The sequence below is a fragment of the Emydura macquarii genome, unplaced genomic scaffold, assembly GCF_026122565.2.
Source record: "Emydura macquarii macquarii isolate MOO-44397 ecotype Brisbane River unplaced genomic scaffold, CSIRO-AGI_Emac_v2 contig_3450, whole genome shotgun sequence".
NCBI lineage: Eukaryota > Metazoa > Chordata > Testudines > Chelidae > Emydura > Emydura macquarii.
The window spans coordinates 436,537-452,041 of NW_027133587.1; the positions used below are offsets into that span (position 1 = coordinate 436,537).

The 15,505-nt window shown below is 65.6% G+C and overlaps 1 protein-coding gene across 5 annotated transcripts; it reads left to right on the forward strand.

The window, feature by feature from the left end:
• The first annotated feature begins 1,051 nt into the window (after positions 1-1,051).
• On the forward strand, positions 1,052-15,278 carry PLOD3 (procollagen-lysine,2-oxoglutarate 5-dioxygenase 3). 5 transcript variants are annotated; one of them, XM_067534498.1, is made up of 19 exons: positions 1,052-1,154; positions 5,392-5,483; positions 5,668-5,804; positions 6,372-6,535; positions 6,760-6,872; positions 9,513-9,576; positions 9,799-9,896; positions 10,279-10,380; positions 11,088-11,219; positions 11,542-11,663; positions 12,083-12,187; positions 12,276-12,401; positions 12,787-12,928; positions 13,114-13,230; positions 13,483-13,548; positions 13,843-13,947; positions 14,034-14,180; positions 14,533-14,658; positions 14,777-15,278. In XM_067534498.1, the coding sequence occupies exons 1-19, from the start codon at positions 1,064-1,066 to the stop codon at positions 14,930-14,932; spliced, it is 2,205 nt and encodes a 734-aa protein (XP_067390599.1). In that variant the 5' UTR covers positions 1,052-1,063; the 3' UTR covers positions 14,933-15,278. The 5 variants fall into 5 exon arrangements, with proteins under 5 accessions (XP_067390599.1, XP_067390600.1, XP_067390602.1 ...); XM_067534499.1 differs by having other exon boundaries at positions 13,117-13,230; XM_067534502.1 differs by having other exon boundaries at positions 1,098-1,202.
• The last annotated feature ends 227 nt before the right edge of the window (positions 15,279-15,505 follow it).

Here is a 15,505-nt window from a genome sequence, read left to right on the forward strand (position 1 = left end):
GCTCCCGGGGATGGGAGAGAAGCTGCCCCTCCCCGAAACAGACAACAGGGGCGTTAGGTCGGGGTGCCTGCAGCGGGCGTCCGGGGGAGATCGGGCGCGGAGGACATGGGGAGGGGACACCTGGGGGAGAATGGGGTGCAGGAGATGCAGGCAGGGGGCGCCCAGGGGAGATCAGGGTGCAGGGGACACGGGGAGGGGTGTCTGGGGGAGATCGGGGCACGGGGGACATGGGGAGGGGTGCCTGGGGGAGATTGGGGTGCAGGAGATGCAGGCAGGGGGCGCCCAGGGGATTTCAGGGTGCAGGGGAGACCGGGAGGGGGCACCTGGGAGGGATCGGGGCACAGGGGACACGGGGAGGGGCACCTGGGGGAGATCAGGGTGCAGGGGACATGGGGAGGGGTGCCTGGGGGAGATCGGGGTGCAGGGGACACAGGCAGGGGGTGCCCAGGGGGGATCAGGGCACAGAGGACAAGGGGGTGGATTTGTCCTGCCCGCCTGCCCGCCCCCAAGTGACACCGACACTATACCCTGGAGACCTGGTCTCCTACTTTGGGTGTTTTTCTTCTCCACATCCCCCTCTCCCAGCCCCCCACTTCCCCAAGCGCCTCTTGATCCCACCCCCTCCAAGCGCTCCCCTCCCTCACTACCCTCCTCGGCTCCCCATCCCTCACAGCCCCCCCCCCACCCCATTTTGGCAACGTGGCAGCAGGAAACAAAAACTTCCCTTTTTCTTTCCTAACTTTTCTAGCGTTTTCTCGGTGGGGAACTTTCCAGGCCGGTGATTGGCCGGCGGGTAGGGGGGCGCGGGGGCTGATTGGCCGGCGGGGTGGGGGGCGCGGGGGCTGATTGGCTGAGGGTAGGGTCCGCTTTTGGGGTGTCCCCCCACGTGGGGGGGAGGGACGGGGCTGTGGGTGCCGTCCCCCCTCGGATATGGGAAGGGGGCCTCAGATCCCGGAGGGGGGCGGGGGTTGGGGAGGGGCTGGGAGGAGCCGGGGCGCTAGGATCGGATCGCGAGAGCTGCCGCCGCTTAGAGCCTGCCCGGTCCCCGCCCGGTCGCTGCGCCATGGAGGGGAGGCGAGCCGCCGCCGCCGCCTTCCTGGCCGCCCTGGTGCTCGGCGCCGCCGCCAGCGGAGAGCAGGGCGCGGTGAACGCGGGTGAGCGCGTGGGGGCGCCCGGGGCAGATCGGGGCACAGAGGACACGGGTAGGGACACACGGGGGAGATCGGGGGGCAGGACGCACGGGGAGGGGCGCACGGGGGAGATCGGGGAACAGAGGACACGGGAAGGGGGTGCACAGGGCAGATTGGGGGCAGGGGTCATGGAGAGGGGTGCACGGGGGAGATCGGGACGCAGGACGGATGGGGAGGGGCGCATGGGGGAGATCGGGGGGCAGGACGCACGGGGAGGGGTGCATGGGGGAGATCGGGGGGCAGGACGCACGGGGAAGATCGGGGCATAGGGGACACTGGAAGGGGCGCACGGGGGAGATTGGGGTGCAGGGAACATGGGAAGGAGGTGCACGGGGCAAATTGGGGGCAGGGGCCATGGGGAGGGGCGCATGAGGGAGATTGGGGCGCAGGACGGATGGGGAGGGGCGCATGGGGGAGATCGGGGCAGGGGACACGGGGAGGGGCACATGGGGGGGTTGGGGCGCAGGGAACATGGGGAGGGGGCATGGGGCAGATTGGGGGTGCAGTGGACACGGGGAGGGGTGCATGGGGCAGATCGGGGCGCAGTGGACACGGGGAGGGGTGCATGGGGCAGATCGGGGCGCAGTGGACATGGGGAGGGGGCATGGGGCAGATCGGGGGCAGGGGATGCACAGATTGGGGAGTGGGCACAGGGAGGAGATGTACAGAAGAGGCAATGCGGGGATCTATGCTGGGGGGCACGAGCAAGATGGGGAGAGGTGCACGGTGAGGGGGCGCACGTGGGTGCTGGCGCAGGGGGTGCGTGGGACAGGAGATGGGATGGGGGGCAATAGACGCACTAGCCTGCAGGGCTGAAGCGGGAGCTGGCAAGTGGGGGCATACCCCGAAGCAGGGGGCAGAGAGTGAGGCGCATAGGGAGGCCCACGGGATTTGGACGCCGGCTCCCCAGAGAGCCTGTGGGGGTCGGGGGGCCTGTGGTGGCCAGGGGAGAAGCAGAGAGAATCGGGGGACAGAGGGGGTCCCGTGGCATACTGAGGCCAAGGGCTCACATCCCTGGCAGCAACACGCGCCCACAGGCAGAGCCGTTGGCAGAGGGGGACTCAACCCATGGCACCCAGGGGCCCTGGAGGAGCTGGCTAGTCTGAACACAGTGACCCCTCCGGAGGCCCAGGGGCTTTCTTGGCTCCCGGCCCCCACGCTCCTCCCCCAGCCAGGGAAAGAACCCAGGTGTGCCGGCTTCTGGCTCCCCAATGCTCTAACCACTAGACCCCACTCCCCTCCCAGAGCTGAGGTAGAACCCAGGAGTCCAGGCTCCCTTGGGGGGCAGGGTCGGGGTGCTGTCCTGGCTAGGGTCAGACCCCCGGCCCCTGCCACCCTTTCTGAGAATCCCGGGGGGGGGGGGGGGGGGGGGGGGGGGGGGGGGAATCGAGGGGTCCCCATCTCGGCATGGGGAACCCCCGGCCTTCTGATCAGCGCCACTGTGCCAGCCCTGGCGCTTGGGACCGGCAAAGGGTGGGGATTTCCCCCCTCCCAGCATCCATGGGGGAACAGGGGCCGCCTCTCTGTCCCGAGCCCAGACACCAGCCTGGCACAGGGTGGGCCTGCGTCTGCTTCTCATTAACTGCCTGGCCCGGGCCCTGGGTGTGAACGTGTTGCTGTTGTTCACGCGTAGCACAGTAACGGCTCCATCCCCTGCCGGAGAGCGGGGCCCCCCTGGTGCCAGGAGCCACGTGGGCTCCCCCCGTCTGACCTCCAACCCGATTGGGGCCCCTCTCATGCCAGGTTGATCACACGCACGCTGTGAGCCAGCCCCTGTCCCGTGCAGCTCACAACCCCAACAGGCAAGGAGGGAAACTGAGGCAGCATGCGAGAAAGGCCTGGGTCGATGTCACAGTGGCAGACCCAGGACTAGAACCCAGGAGTCCGGGTACCCAGGCCAGGACCCCACCCACTGGGCCACGCTGCCCTCCCCTGCTCTACTGTGCAGCCATCATGAAAGCCCCTCCCCCTAGGGTGCCTCAGTTTCCCCTGACCCCTTTGGCTGGTGAGGCTGTGATCTTCAGGGGGCAGGGACCGTCTCGCCCTCTGTTTGTGCATTGTCTGGCATGTTGGGGGCCTGATCTGGGTCGCGGGGGCAGGGACCAGCCGTGGCGAGTGGGGCAGAGGGAGGGGCATCGGGATTGAAAACGCCGGCAGGGGTGGGGAGGCCTTGCTGGGCGACTATGTCTGAGTGGATGACGTGTGTCTGAGTCCCCACAGGGATGCCCCCGAAGGGGGATTCTCCAGCGTCCCAGCCTATCTGCCAGAAGGTGCTGCCAGCGCCTCCCATGGGCCAGAGCCCCCTAGAGCAGCCCGGACTCCTGGGTTCTTCCCCTTGTGGGCTCGGGGCGCCCCCTGCTGGAGTGGGGGGGGGCAGCACAGACATGGCCCTGCCCACCCCTGCCCCAGTGGGGGGGAGAAGCACCTCTGTCTCTCTCCACCAGGTGCAGTGTGCCAGGAACACGGGCGTGGCATAGGGCACCTCCTTAACCCCAGGCCCTGCTTCTCCAGAGCTGGGAGAGAACCCAGGAGTCCTGGCCCCCAGCCACCCCCCTTCCAACCACGGGCCACAGCAGCTTGTTTTGCCGGCAGTAATTATACCTCCGGGGCTGGCTGGGCGCGAACAATGGCTGGGTGGCCACTGGCACCAGACAGGGGCCGTGGCGTGGCCAAGGTTACAAAGCGGATCAGTGAGAGAGCTGGGAATAGAACCCAGGCATCCTGGATCTCAGCCCCTCCACTGTTTCTTTTTGGCAGCCTTTTCCCAGAATCCTGTGCTGCAGAGTGGGAGGTCCCCTGTCTCCTGATCAGTGCAACTGTGCCAGCCCAGGCGCTTGGGACCAGCAGGGGGTAGGGATTTCACCTCCCCTCCCCCCCCCGCAGCATTGATGGGGGAACAGGGTCCCCATCTCTGTCCCGAGCCCAGACACCAGCCTGGCACGGGGTGGGCCTGCGTCTGCTTCTCATTACCTGCCTGGCCCAGGCCCTGGGTGTGAACGTGTCGCTGTTGTTCACGCATAGCACAGTAACGGCTCCATCCCCTGCCGGAGAGCGGGGCCCCCCTGGTGCCAGGAGCCACGTGGGCTCCCCCTGCCTGCCACCCCAACCCAGATTGGGACCCCTCTCGTGCCAGGTGGTTCACACGCATGCTGTGAGCCAGCCCCTGTCCCGTGCAGCTCACAACCCCAACAGGCAACGGGTGAGGGGGGAAACTGAGGCAGCGTGCGAGAAAGGGCCTGAGGCGACATCATCCAGCAGGTGGTGGCAGACCCAGGACTAGAACCCAGGAGTCCGTATTCCCAGGCCAAGACCCCACTCACTGGGCCACGCTGCCCTCCACTTCTCTACTGTGCAGCCATCACGAAAGCCCCTCCCCCTAGGGTGCCTCAGTTTCCCCTGACCCCTTTGACTGGTGAGGCTGTGATCTCCATGGGGCAGGGACTGTCTCACCCTCTGTCTGTGCATTGTCTGTTGGGGGCCTGATCTGGGTTGCAGGGGACAGGGGCCAGCTGTGGCGAGTGGGACAGAGGAAGGGGGGCAGCGGGATCGAAAGCCCTGGCAGGGCGCCAACATCTGAGTGGGTGACGTGTATTTGAGTCCCCGCAGGGCTGCCCCCAGAGGGGGATTCTCCAGCGTCCCAGCCTCCCTCCTGGCAGGTGCTGCCTGCGCCTCCCATGGGCCAGAGTCCCCCAGGGCAGCCCGGACTCCTGGGTTCTTCCCCTTGTGGGCTCGCCGGGGCTGGCATGGGTGCAGCACAGACAAGGCCCTGCCCGCCCCTGCCCCGATGGAGAGGAGAAGCACCTCTGTCTCTCTCCACCAGGTGCAGCGTGCCAGGAACGCGGGTGTGGCATAGGGCACCTCCTTAACAACAGGCGCCGCTTCTCCAGAGCTGGGAGAGAACCCAGGAGTCCTGGCCCCCAGTCCCTCCTATAACCACTAGACCCCACTCGCCTCCCTGAGCCGGGGAGAGAACCCAGGAGTCCTGGCTCCCAGGGCAGCTACTGGGGTCCCATGTGCCCCCCACCCTTATCTTCGCCTCACAGGGCCGCCTCTCTATGGCAGAGCTAGTCTGTGGGGATAACAGCCCTACCACAGCTACGAGGAGGGAGCGGCCCCCTAGGGGCTGAGAAGGCCAGGGTGGCCAGGATGAGTCTCTGGGGTGGGGGCACTAACATGAACCCCACAGCTTTCTGCCCCACAGACAATCTGCTGGTGATCACGGCTGCCACGGAGGAGACGGAGGGATATGAGCGGTTCCTGCGCACGGTCCGCTACTTCAACTACACTGTCCAGGTGAGACAGACCCACGCCCCACCCCAGAGGTGGCTGCATCTCGGCACCGGGCCAGGGGATCCCTGTATAACCAGCTCCCATGCCCCACCCCAGCGCTGGCCGCATCGTAGCACCGGCAGGCACTGGCCAGGGCTGGGGGGGAGTGGCTAGGATTTCTTTCTCTCATGCCCCCCTTTCCCTGCAGACCCTGGGCCTGGGCGAGGAGTGGCGTGGGGGGGACGTGGCCCGCACAGTCGGGGGCGGGCAGAAGGTTCGCTGGCTGAAGGAGGAGATGGCAAAGCATGCGGCACGCGAGGATCTCGTTGTCATGTTTGTCGACAGGTGGGGCAGGCGTCCCTCTGCCCCGGACATGGGGATCCCCCTCTCTGAGCTGCTGAGCCCTGGGATGCATCGGGGGGGAGCCTGCCCATCCTATCCAGTGCCGGCCACTTTGGGGGTGCACTGGGGGGTGACACTTTCTGGGACACCTTGGTATTCTAGTATTCCCAGACCGGCTGCTTCCCAAGGAGGGGACCCCCCTGCAGCTTTCCGGTCCTTGGGTGTGCGCGTAGCTTATCCAGCCAGGAGCGTGACCAGGGCCAGGCTCTGCAGATACCCCCAGCTTCAGCCCCGCCCTGGCCGCTTGCCCCCAGGGTTGCAGAACCCTCAGATCAGCGCCAGCCGGGCCATGTCTTCACCGGCAGACAGGCTGTGGTTCCTCCTCCCCCCCACTTGGTGTAGGGTGCAGGCATGTCGGGGTGCAGTGGGGGGCTCTGGGGCACAATGGGGAGTCCTAGGGGACTCTGGGGGTGCAGTGGAGGGTTCACAGGTGCAAAGGTGGCTCTGGGGTGGATGCAGCAGGGGCTGTGGTCCAGTCCATTCCCTGGTGCGCCTCTCCTCACCCCCTAGTTACGACGTGCTGCTGGCCAGCGGCCCCGTGGAGCTGCTGCAGAAGTTCATGGCATTTGGCAGCCGGATCGTGTTCTCGGCCGAGGGCTTCTGCTGGCCCGAGTGGGGCCTGGCCGAGCGGTACCCCCCAGTCAGCAGTGGCAAGCGATTCCTCAACTCTGGAGGTGAGTGGGAGAGCGGTGGGGGGCAGGGAGGTGGGGGCAGGGGGAGGGGGATGGGAGGGAGGCATGGGGAGCCGGCGCCCAGTGACGTGCATAGGAATTCCTGGGGCAGGGGAGGCAGGGCCCAGGCACCTGGCAGGGAGGGAAGGTGGTGAGGTACCCCGGAATGGCACTGTCTCAGAGGCGGGTAGGTGGGCGAGATATGTGACATCGTCGCTGTCCTTCAGGTTTCATCGGCTTCGCCCCGGCTGTCCACCGCCTGGTCCAGCTCTGGAAATACAAAGACGATGACGATGACCAGCTGTTCTACACCCGCATCTTCCTGGACCCCGGCCTGCGGGTGAGTCGGGGGGGGCAGTGCCCCGGCCCCTCCTTTGCCCCCCATCCTGTCAGCTTTGACTCCAAACAAGCCCTGTGGCACCCCGGTTCCTCCGTTGCCTTTTGGTGTCAGTGCTCTGTTTTTCTGGTGGGTCGGGGGGGAAATTGACCCAAACATTTCCTTTTCGGCCATCTCGTGAGTGGGAAACATTCCCTTGCGACTGGAAACAAAGGACCCACTTGGGCCAAAAAGGCTGAAAACCAGGGAAAATTGGGCAAAAGTTTGGGGGAATTGGGGAAAAAATTGTCCAAACCCCACCAATATCCTGGGGCTCAAAATGACCAGACCTCTGGGGGAAGATTGGGCCAAAACTTTGGGGAAAGTTTTGTCCTGGGATGCTAAGCTCTGGTGTACGGCTCAGCTGTGAGGTGTGCAAATACCAGCGTCATGCAAACCTGAGCCAGGCCCGGCAGAGCATTAAAGGATTTTAAGAGGAACACTCCTGGTGGGTAAAAGCAAGCCATGCAGCCTGGCTGGATCTGGTGCAGAAGACCCTGACATGGCATCAGAAGTCAACAAAGAAAAAACAACCAAGGTCGCAAGTGGGAGGAAAAAAGCAACAACGGTTGCCGGGTCTCATCACTGTGCCAATCTCCAGTGTTCCAGAGGCCTTCAGCTTCGACAGACCTTCCCAATGGACGGGAGCCGTATTTTATAAGATTTTACCTTGCAAATAAGCTGCACAAAGATACTGGAGCTATCCAGGTATCGGCTTTAATTTAGGCATTGGGGAAGCTAGCACAGCATTTAGGTAAATCCTTTGACTTCTCGACAGACGGTCACAAGGTAACTAGGAAAGGGACCTGGCTGTGTTCATACCTCGGAGAACCGGGGTTATGGAATCCTGTTTTTCCACCAGAGAATTGAAGAACCAGGGGCAAACGTTGAATGTTTTATAAAAGGTCTGAGGATACTGGCTGAAAACGGTGATTTGGGGACTGCAGAAGGTGCAGAGATCTGAGACGGGCTGGCTTAATAGATAAAACCCTTTCCCAGCAGCTCCCGTCAAAGAGAGATTTAACCGCAGCTGGACAGAGAGCGAAAGGGTCCGAAGTAGCCAAACTACAGAACAAAAGGCAGGAGCAGCTTGAACAACCTGAAATGGGCTTCAAAGCTGTAAACGCATGTGTGCGGTTAAAAGCTGGGACTGTAAAACCCCTGGGGCACGGGGGGAGAACAGCCAGGCTTCAAGGGACAAATCCCAACTGGCGTTCCCAGTGTGCGATATCCCATGCGATGGCCCATGTCCTGCCAGAGGTGCAAGGTGTGCTAATTGCACCAAATATGGCCATTTTGCAGTTGTCAGCTGCACGAAAATGGGGAGTGGAGTCATTCCACAGGCAATCGAGAGCCAGTGTTTGTGGGATCTGTCACGTGTGACGGCTTGCAGCCTGCCTGAAGAAATTGGAGAACATCTTTTATTGGCCCTGCCCCTGTTGTGAAGAGAGACAAGCTTGTCATCCCAGCCATCTCGGAAGGGTTTACGATCCCCGGCCATCCCCGTCCTGCTGGACACAGCCCTGAGTCACCCCGAACAGGCCTGTTCACCACAGAATCGACTTCCACTCGAGTGTGTGCGGTCAAAGGGTGGAAGACCAACGCCCATCCCAGCTGCAGTGCAGCAGCCAGGCTGGGTCTGGGGAGAAACAAGGAAGAATGCGACAGGATTTTGCGGGTTCCTGAGTTTTGGGCTGTTCCAGAACGACGCGCGCCGGACAACGGGCGGCAACCGACCGCGGCAGAATTGAAGCCACTCCGAACAAAAGAGAACAGCAGCGGAGACGTGAACGGGAGAACGCTGCGAGCGCACTGGGGACAACTGAGCACATCCTGCCACAGGAAGGTCCAACCTGCCCTCTTTCAAGTTACGGATCAACCCCGACGGCAGCTACAGGACATCGTAGAACCCGGCGCTGGATGGGAGGACGGGCCCGAAGTCCTGGTCCGACGGTGGGGAAGAATCTCATGGCCGGCCCGACGCGCAAGTTGCGATACATGCGGGGGTGCAACAAGTGAGCCGGCCAGGCGCCGAGACACTGAACAGACACAGCTGCCCAGCCTGCCGGGAAGTGAAAATATTGTAGGGCTGGGAGAGTTGGGCTGGGGTCTGTGTGCGACAGATCTTAGCCAAGGGGACCTCAGCACGGTGGGGCAGGGTAGGAAAGGGTCGGTTGTCGGATGCATGGGGGTGGTGCGGGGGATAAATGAGCACTGTAGCCAGTCCAGATCTGGTTCTGGGACATGCCAGGTTTGGGCTGGAAACTGGAGGAAATTGGGAAAAGGTTTTGGTTCAATCCCCCTCCCCCCAGCTTTAGATCATTTCAGCTCCTGCCAGATTTTTGGATTTCTTCCCTGGGGGGGTGTCTCCCTGTGGGGGAATGGGGGAGCGGTGAGGAGGTGGGGGAATAGCTGTGGGGGGGTGGATTGGGGGCAGGGAAGGGGTTTTGGGTGCTGGGGGGAGCAGAGGGAGGGAAGGGCTCACAGTGGGCACGGGGTGGGTGCCAGGGGGAAGGGTGGCACAGTGGGGGGGTGATGGGGGGCAATCTGAGGGCACCGGCCCCTCCCCGCTCTAAACCCCCACCCCCGTTTCCCCTCCTGCAGGAGAAGTTTGGGCTGGCGCTGGACCACAAGTCCAAAATCTTCCAGAACCTCAACGGGGCCATTGGTGAGAGACGGGGGCAACCCGCAGCTCGGAGGCCAGGACTCCTGGGTTCTCTCCCAGCCGTGGGGGGGAGGGGCTACTGGGTAGAGCAGGGGGTGGGGAGCCAGGACTCCTGGGTTCTCTCCCTACACAGGGCAGGGGGAAGGGGAGTGGGGTGTCTAGTAGTTAGAGCAGCTGGGGGAGGGGAGGGTTGCAGGTCTCTATCCCCGTCTCTCTCTCTCTCAGACGAGGTGGTGCTGAAATTCGAGCAGAACCGGGCCCGGGCCCGGAACGTGGCATATGACACCCTCCCGGTGGTGATCCACGGCAACGGGCCCACCAAGGTACCCCCTGCAACCCCCCTCCCCCAGGCATCTCCCGCAGTCCCCCTCCCCCAGGTATCTCAGGCAGCTCTCCCCAGGGAACCTCGACAGCCCCCTTCCCCCCCCAGTACCCCCAAGAGCCCCCCTATTCCCCTGTTCCCCCCCAAGAGTCTCCTTCCCCCCTTCTGACTTCCTTCCCCATCTCTCAGGTTGCCATTACTTGGGGGGGCCCCCGAAACACAGAGACCTGCCCCCGCCCATCCCTGGGCAGATGTGTGGAGGGGGCAGGGAGGGGAGGTCTGCCGGGGCGGGGATTCTGGGGGGCATAGGTCGGGGAGCAGATGGGGGGCAGGCTTTTGTGGGAAGGGGGGGCCATCTCTCACCCCATTTCCCCCCCCCCCAGCTGCAGCTGAATTACCTGGGGAACTACATCCCCAATGCCTGGACCTACGAGGGGGGCTGCGGGGGCTGCGGTCAGGGCCTGCTCGACCTGGCGGGGACCCCGGTGAGTTGGGGGGGTGGAGGGGCTCTGAGGTGTGTGGGGGGGGCCCACGCGAGACACTTTGGGGCATCAGGATTGTGGAGAGCGTGGGGGGGGGGGTTGGGGCTGTCTGGAATGGGGGGAGAGTCTGGGGATGGGTTTGGGGCATCCTCAGTTTTGGGGGTGTCCTGAGTTTGGGGGTTTCTGGGGGGGTGGATTTGGGGGGGTCCTGAATTATGGGGTGTCTGGAGGAGGGTTGGGGGTGTCTGGAATAGGAGGGGGTAGGTTTGGGGGGTCCTGAGTTTGGGGAGTGTCTGGGGGTGAATTTGGGGGTGCCTGGGAGTGGATTTGGGGGGTCCTGAGATTGGGGGTGTCTGGAATGGAGGGGTGGGGGCGGGTTTGGGTGTCCTGAATTTGAGGGTGTCTGGGGGGATGGGTTTGGGCATACCTGGGAGTGGATTTGGGGGTCCTGAGATCTGGGGCAGGTTTGGGGGTGTCTGAAATGGAGGGATCGGGGTGGGTTTGGGTTGTTCTGAGATTGGGGGTGTCTGGGGGTGGGTTTGGGGCTCCTGAGTTTGGGGGTGCCTGTGGTGGGCAGGGGTGGGTTTGGGGATGACCCTCATGTCTCCCCAGGCGGGGGCACCATTCTGGATGCTGGGCATGTCTGGGTTGGGGGCAACTGAGGGTTTGATCTGGGGGTGTCTGACCCCCCCCCCCCCGTCTCTCCCCAGGAGGAGGAGCTGCCCCAGGTGCTGGTGGGTGTCTTCATCGAGCAGCCCACCCCCTTCCTGCCCCAGTTCCTGCAGCGCCTGCTGGGCTGGGACTATCCCTACAGCCGCCTGCACCTCTTCATCCACAACCGCGTGAGTCTCCCCACGCGCCCCCCCGAAGACTGCCAGGGTCCCTTCTCCCCCGGGACAACCCAGCCCCCCAGATCCTCCGGGCACCCCCAGATCCCACCCCCAGGAACCCTCAGGATCCCCAGATCCCCCAGCCCCCCAGGGACTCCCATATCTGCTGGGCACCCCCCCAGTGCTGACACCCCCCCATGGGGACCCCGTACCATCCCCAGATGCCTCATCACCTGGTGACCCCACAGTCCCCCCCTCCTCCATCAGGGCCTCCCATCTTGCCTGGGGGGGCCCCTCCCAGCACACCCAGCTGACGCCCTCTCTCCCCCACCAGGAGGTTTTCCACGAGCGCCACGTGCAGGAATCCTGGGAGCGGCTGCGCGGGGCCTTCGCCAGCCTCAAGCTGGTGGGGCCGGAGGAGGAGCTGAGCCAGGGGGAGGCCCGGGACATGGCCATGTGAGGGGGCGGGGCCAAGGGCAATGGGGACGGGGCCAAGTGAGAGGGAGTGGGGGAGAGGTGAGGGGGTGGGGGCTGTGGGAATGAGGCCCATGGGAGTGACAAAGCATGGGGGAGTGGACCAATGGGAGTGGGGAGTGGGGCCATGGGAGAGAAAGAGGGGCGGGGGGCAGGGAACGGGGGTGGGGGGGCTTGGGCCAAGTGAGAGGGAGTGGGGGAACCTGGGAGTTGGGGTGGAGCTACGAGAGGGGTGGGCGGAGCTGTGGGGGGGCAGGAGGCACGTGGGGAGTCACAAAGCAGGAGGGCGGGGTGGGGGGGCTGGAGATGGGTATGGAGGAGAGGTGGGGGGGCCGACGTGGGGCTGCCCCGGGGGGGAGGCAGGTTCACGGTGCTTGTATGACCTCCCCCGTGTCCCCCAGGGATATCTGCCGGCAGGATCCCGCGTGCGACTATTACCTGAGCCTGGACACGGACGTCGCCCTGACCAACCCGCGGACTCTGCGTGCCCTGATTGGCCAGAACCGGTGAGACCCCGCCCCGCTGGGGCCTCCCTCCCACCGGGTCCCACCCCCTTGCTTAGCCCCGCCCCTTTCTGACTCCACCCTGTTGCAGGAAGATCATCGCCCCGATGGTATCACGCCCAGGCAAGCTGTGGTCGAATTTCTGGGGGGCCCTGAGCCCCGAGGGCTACTACGCCCGGGCCGAGGACTATGTGGAGCTGGTGCAGGGCAAGCGTGTGTGAGTCAGCCCCACCCCACCCCCGATTGGAGCTCCGCCCCCTTCCCGGGGGAGGGGCCTAGACCCACCCCTCCAACTGGAGCTCTGCCCCCCCCTTCGCAGGGGAGGGGCCCATCCCTATGAATAGACCTGCCCCCAACCAAATCTCCGCCCCCCCTTTTCCCATTTTGCTAAACCCCACCCATCTGGATCAGCATCCCCCCTTCAGTGGAAGAGGGTCCTGGGCCTCCCCCACCGGCCATCATCTCAAGCACCCCACCCCTGCAGATAGGCCCCACCCTCACTGCAGAGGCTCTGCCCCACTTGCTGGGCTGGGGCGGGGGGAAAAGGTCCCTGTTCTCCTAGCCCTGCTGACCCCGCGTCCATGTGTCCGTCCCTCCCTCAGCGGGGTGTGGAACGTGCCCTACATCAGCCAAGTCTACCTGGTGCGCGGGAAGACCCTGCGCTCAGAGCTGCACGACCGGAGCATCTTCACCCTGGCGGAGACCGACCCAGACATGGCCTTCTGCAAGAATGTCCGCGAGAGGGTATGGGGGGGGCCCCCAGGGCCCCTCAAATTCCCCCCTGGTGTCCCACCCCCTCAGATCCCCAGTAAACCGGGCCACCCCCCCCAATCCCTTGTTCCCCCCTCCCCACCTGGGGGGCTCTGGATGGAGGGAATCAGCCTGGGGGGGCAGGGTCCTGGGGGGGTCCCTGACGGGTGTTTCTCCAGCAGGGAATTTTCCTGCACATCACGAACCTGGAGGAATTCGGGCGCCTGCTGGCCACAGCCGGGTACAACACGTCCCGCCTGCACCCCGACCTCTGGCAGATCACCGAGAACCCCCTGGTGAGCAACGCCCTGTCCCTCGCTGACCGGCCCCGCCCCCTCGCTGCCCTGCACCGCCCCTCCTATCCCACCCTGCTGTATGGGGGGGGTCTGGGCTGGCCCGTGGGGTGCAGGAACTCTTTTGGGGGGGGCTGTGGGCAGGGGGTGGTGAGGGAGGGCGGAAATGTGGGGCAGGGCAGTTGAGAGATGTGGGTCAGAGGGCGGAGAGGGAAGCTGGGGGGTGTCTATCACACAGTGTTTGACCCCCCACAGGACTGGGAGGAGAAATACATCCACGAGAACTACTCCCGGGTGCTGGACGAGGAGATGGTTGAGCAGGTAACATGCCCCCCCCCCCCCAGCCCCACATCACCCCCGGCCCCCCACCAGCCCCCCATCTCCCCCGGCCCCCCACCAGCCCCCCCATTCCCCGCCCCACAACTCTCCCAAACCTCCACATCCACTAGAACTGCTCGCAGCGCTGGCTCCTCCCGTCTCCCGGCCTCCCCACCCGTGGGAACGCCGTGGGGCCTGAGCCGAGCCCCTCACCCCCCCCAGAACTCCCCCAGCTCCCCCCACCATCCCTGCCCCCTCGCCCCCGTGGCAGCCAGGCTCTGACCCCTCTCCCCGCAGCCCTGCCCCGACGTCTACTGGTTCCCCGTCTTCACGGAGGCCGCCTGCGACGAGCTGGTGGGGGAAGTGGAGCATTTCGGGGTCTGGTCTGGCGGGTCACACAAGGTGAGTGGGGGGCACACCGGCCCCTACCCCGCCCCTCCCCCCGGGCCCGGCACCCCCGGATGACCCTCCTCCCCCCCGCCCCGCAGGACGCCCGGCTGGCCGGCGGCTACGAGAACGTCCCGACCGACGACGTGCACCTGACCCAGCTGGGGCTGGAGGGGGCCTGGCTGCGCTTCCTGGCCAACTATGTGGGGCCCGTGGCCGAGCGGCTCTACCCCGGCTACTACACCAAGGTGGGGGGCGCCCCACGGGGTGGGGCAGGGTGGGGATGGGGGGGCGACCCACGGGGGGGCAGGGTGGGGGGCTGCGGGTGTGGGGACCTTAGGGGGGCGGCTCCTCTCCATCCCCGTGTTGGGGGGCCCACAGCCCCCCCCCCCGGCACTGGGCCATACAGCTTTGGGGGGGAGGGATCCTCCGACCGGTGCTGGTAGCGGCTGTAGGGCTGTTACCCCTCGCTGCGTCCTGGCACGGCGGGCAGCCTGCCTCCCCACCCACGTGCCCACCCCTCCCCCACACATTGTCTGCCCCTCCCCCACGTGCCGACGGCCCCTCCCCCCACACGCTGACGGCCCCTCCCCCCGGCAGGCCCGGGCCCTGCTGAACTTCGTGGTCCGGTACCGACCCGAGCAGCAGCCGGCCCTGAGACCTCACCACGACTCGTCCACCTTCACCATCAACATCGCCCTCAACAGCAAGGGCACGGACTATGAGGTGCGCAGGGCTGCGGGGTGGGAGTGGGGGGCGCCGGGGGGTCTGCGAGGGGCGCCGGGCAGGGGAGGGGGCACCGGGGGGGCGCGAGGTGTGCCCGGCTGACGACCGTCTCCCCCAGGGCGGCGGCTGCCGGTTCCTGCGCTACGACTGCGCGGTGGAGGCACCGCGGAAGGGCTGGAGCCTGATGCACCCCGGGCGCCTGACCCACTTCCACGAGGGGCTGCCCACCACCCGCGGCACCCGCTACATCATGGTCTCCTTCGTCGACCCCTAGCCCCGCCCCCCAGAGCCGGGGGGAGGCCGCTGCTCCTGGGGGGTCTGACCCCCCCCTGCAACTTCCCGGGGTCCCCCAGCCCCCGCACTCAGGGAATTCACCCAGTCCCTCCCCCGCTATAACTTGGGGGGGGGTCAGTTACACCACTCCCGGGGGTCACACTCTCCCCTCCCCCAGGCAATGGGGGGGCTGCTCATGTGCCCTAGGGCCCCCCCGCCCCGTAGGGCTGAGGAGCAGCAGGCGCCAGGACCCCTGTGTGGGGCAGGGGCGGGGCTGTGCCCTGGGGCATGGGAGGGGGCCAGGCAGCCGTGGGGTTGGAGGATCCAGGGGCGGGCGGGGGGGGGGGGCGAATGCTCTGTGTGTATAAAGCGTGTTAAGTTATTGGGGTTTTGCCCCCCCCCCCATAAATGTGTCTTTTTAACCAGGGCCTTAGCGGTGTCTGTGCGGGGGGGGGGGGGGGGGCAGCCAGGACACCTGGGTTCCATACCCAGGTCTGGGAGGGGAGCCGGACATGTGGGTTGGGGGAGGTCTCAGGCTGTGCAGCCAGCGGGGGAAAGCGGGCGGGGGGGGGCA

Excerpts from the sequence above, each read along its gene's own strand:
- PLOD3 (XM_067534498.1), top strand. The coding sequence starts at position 1,064 with ATGGAGGGGAGGCGAGCCGCCGCCGCCGCCTTCCTGGCCGCCCTGGTG. Across the intron at positions 5,805-6,371 it reads GTTGTCATGTTTGTCGACAG|TTACGACGTGCTGCTGGCCA; the intron begins GTGGGGCAGGCG and ends CTCACCCCCTAG. Across the intron at positions 11,664-12,082 it reads GAGGCCCGGGACATGGCCAT|GGATATCTGCCGGCAGGATC; the intron begins GTGAGGGGGCGG and ends CGTGTCCCCCAG.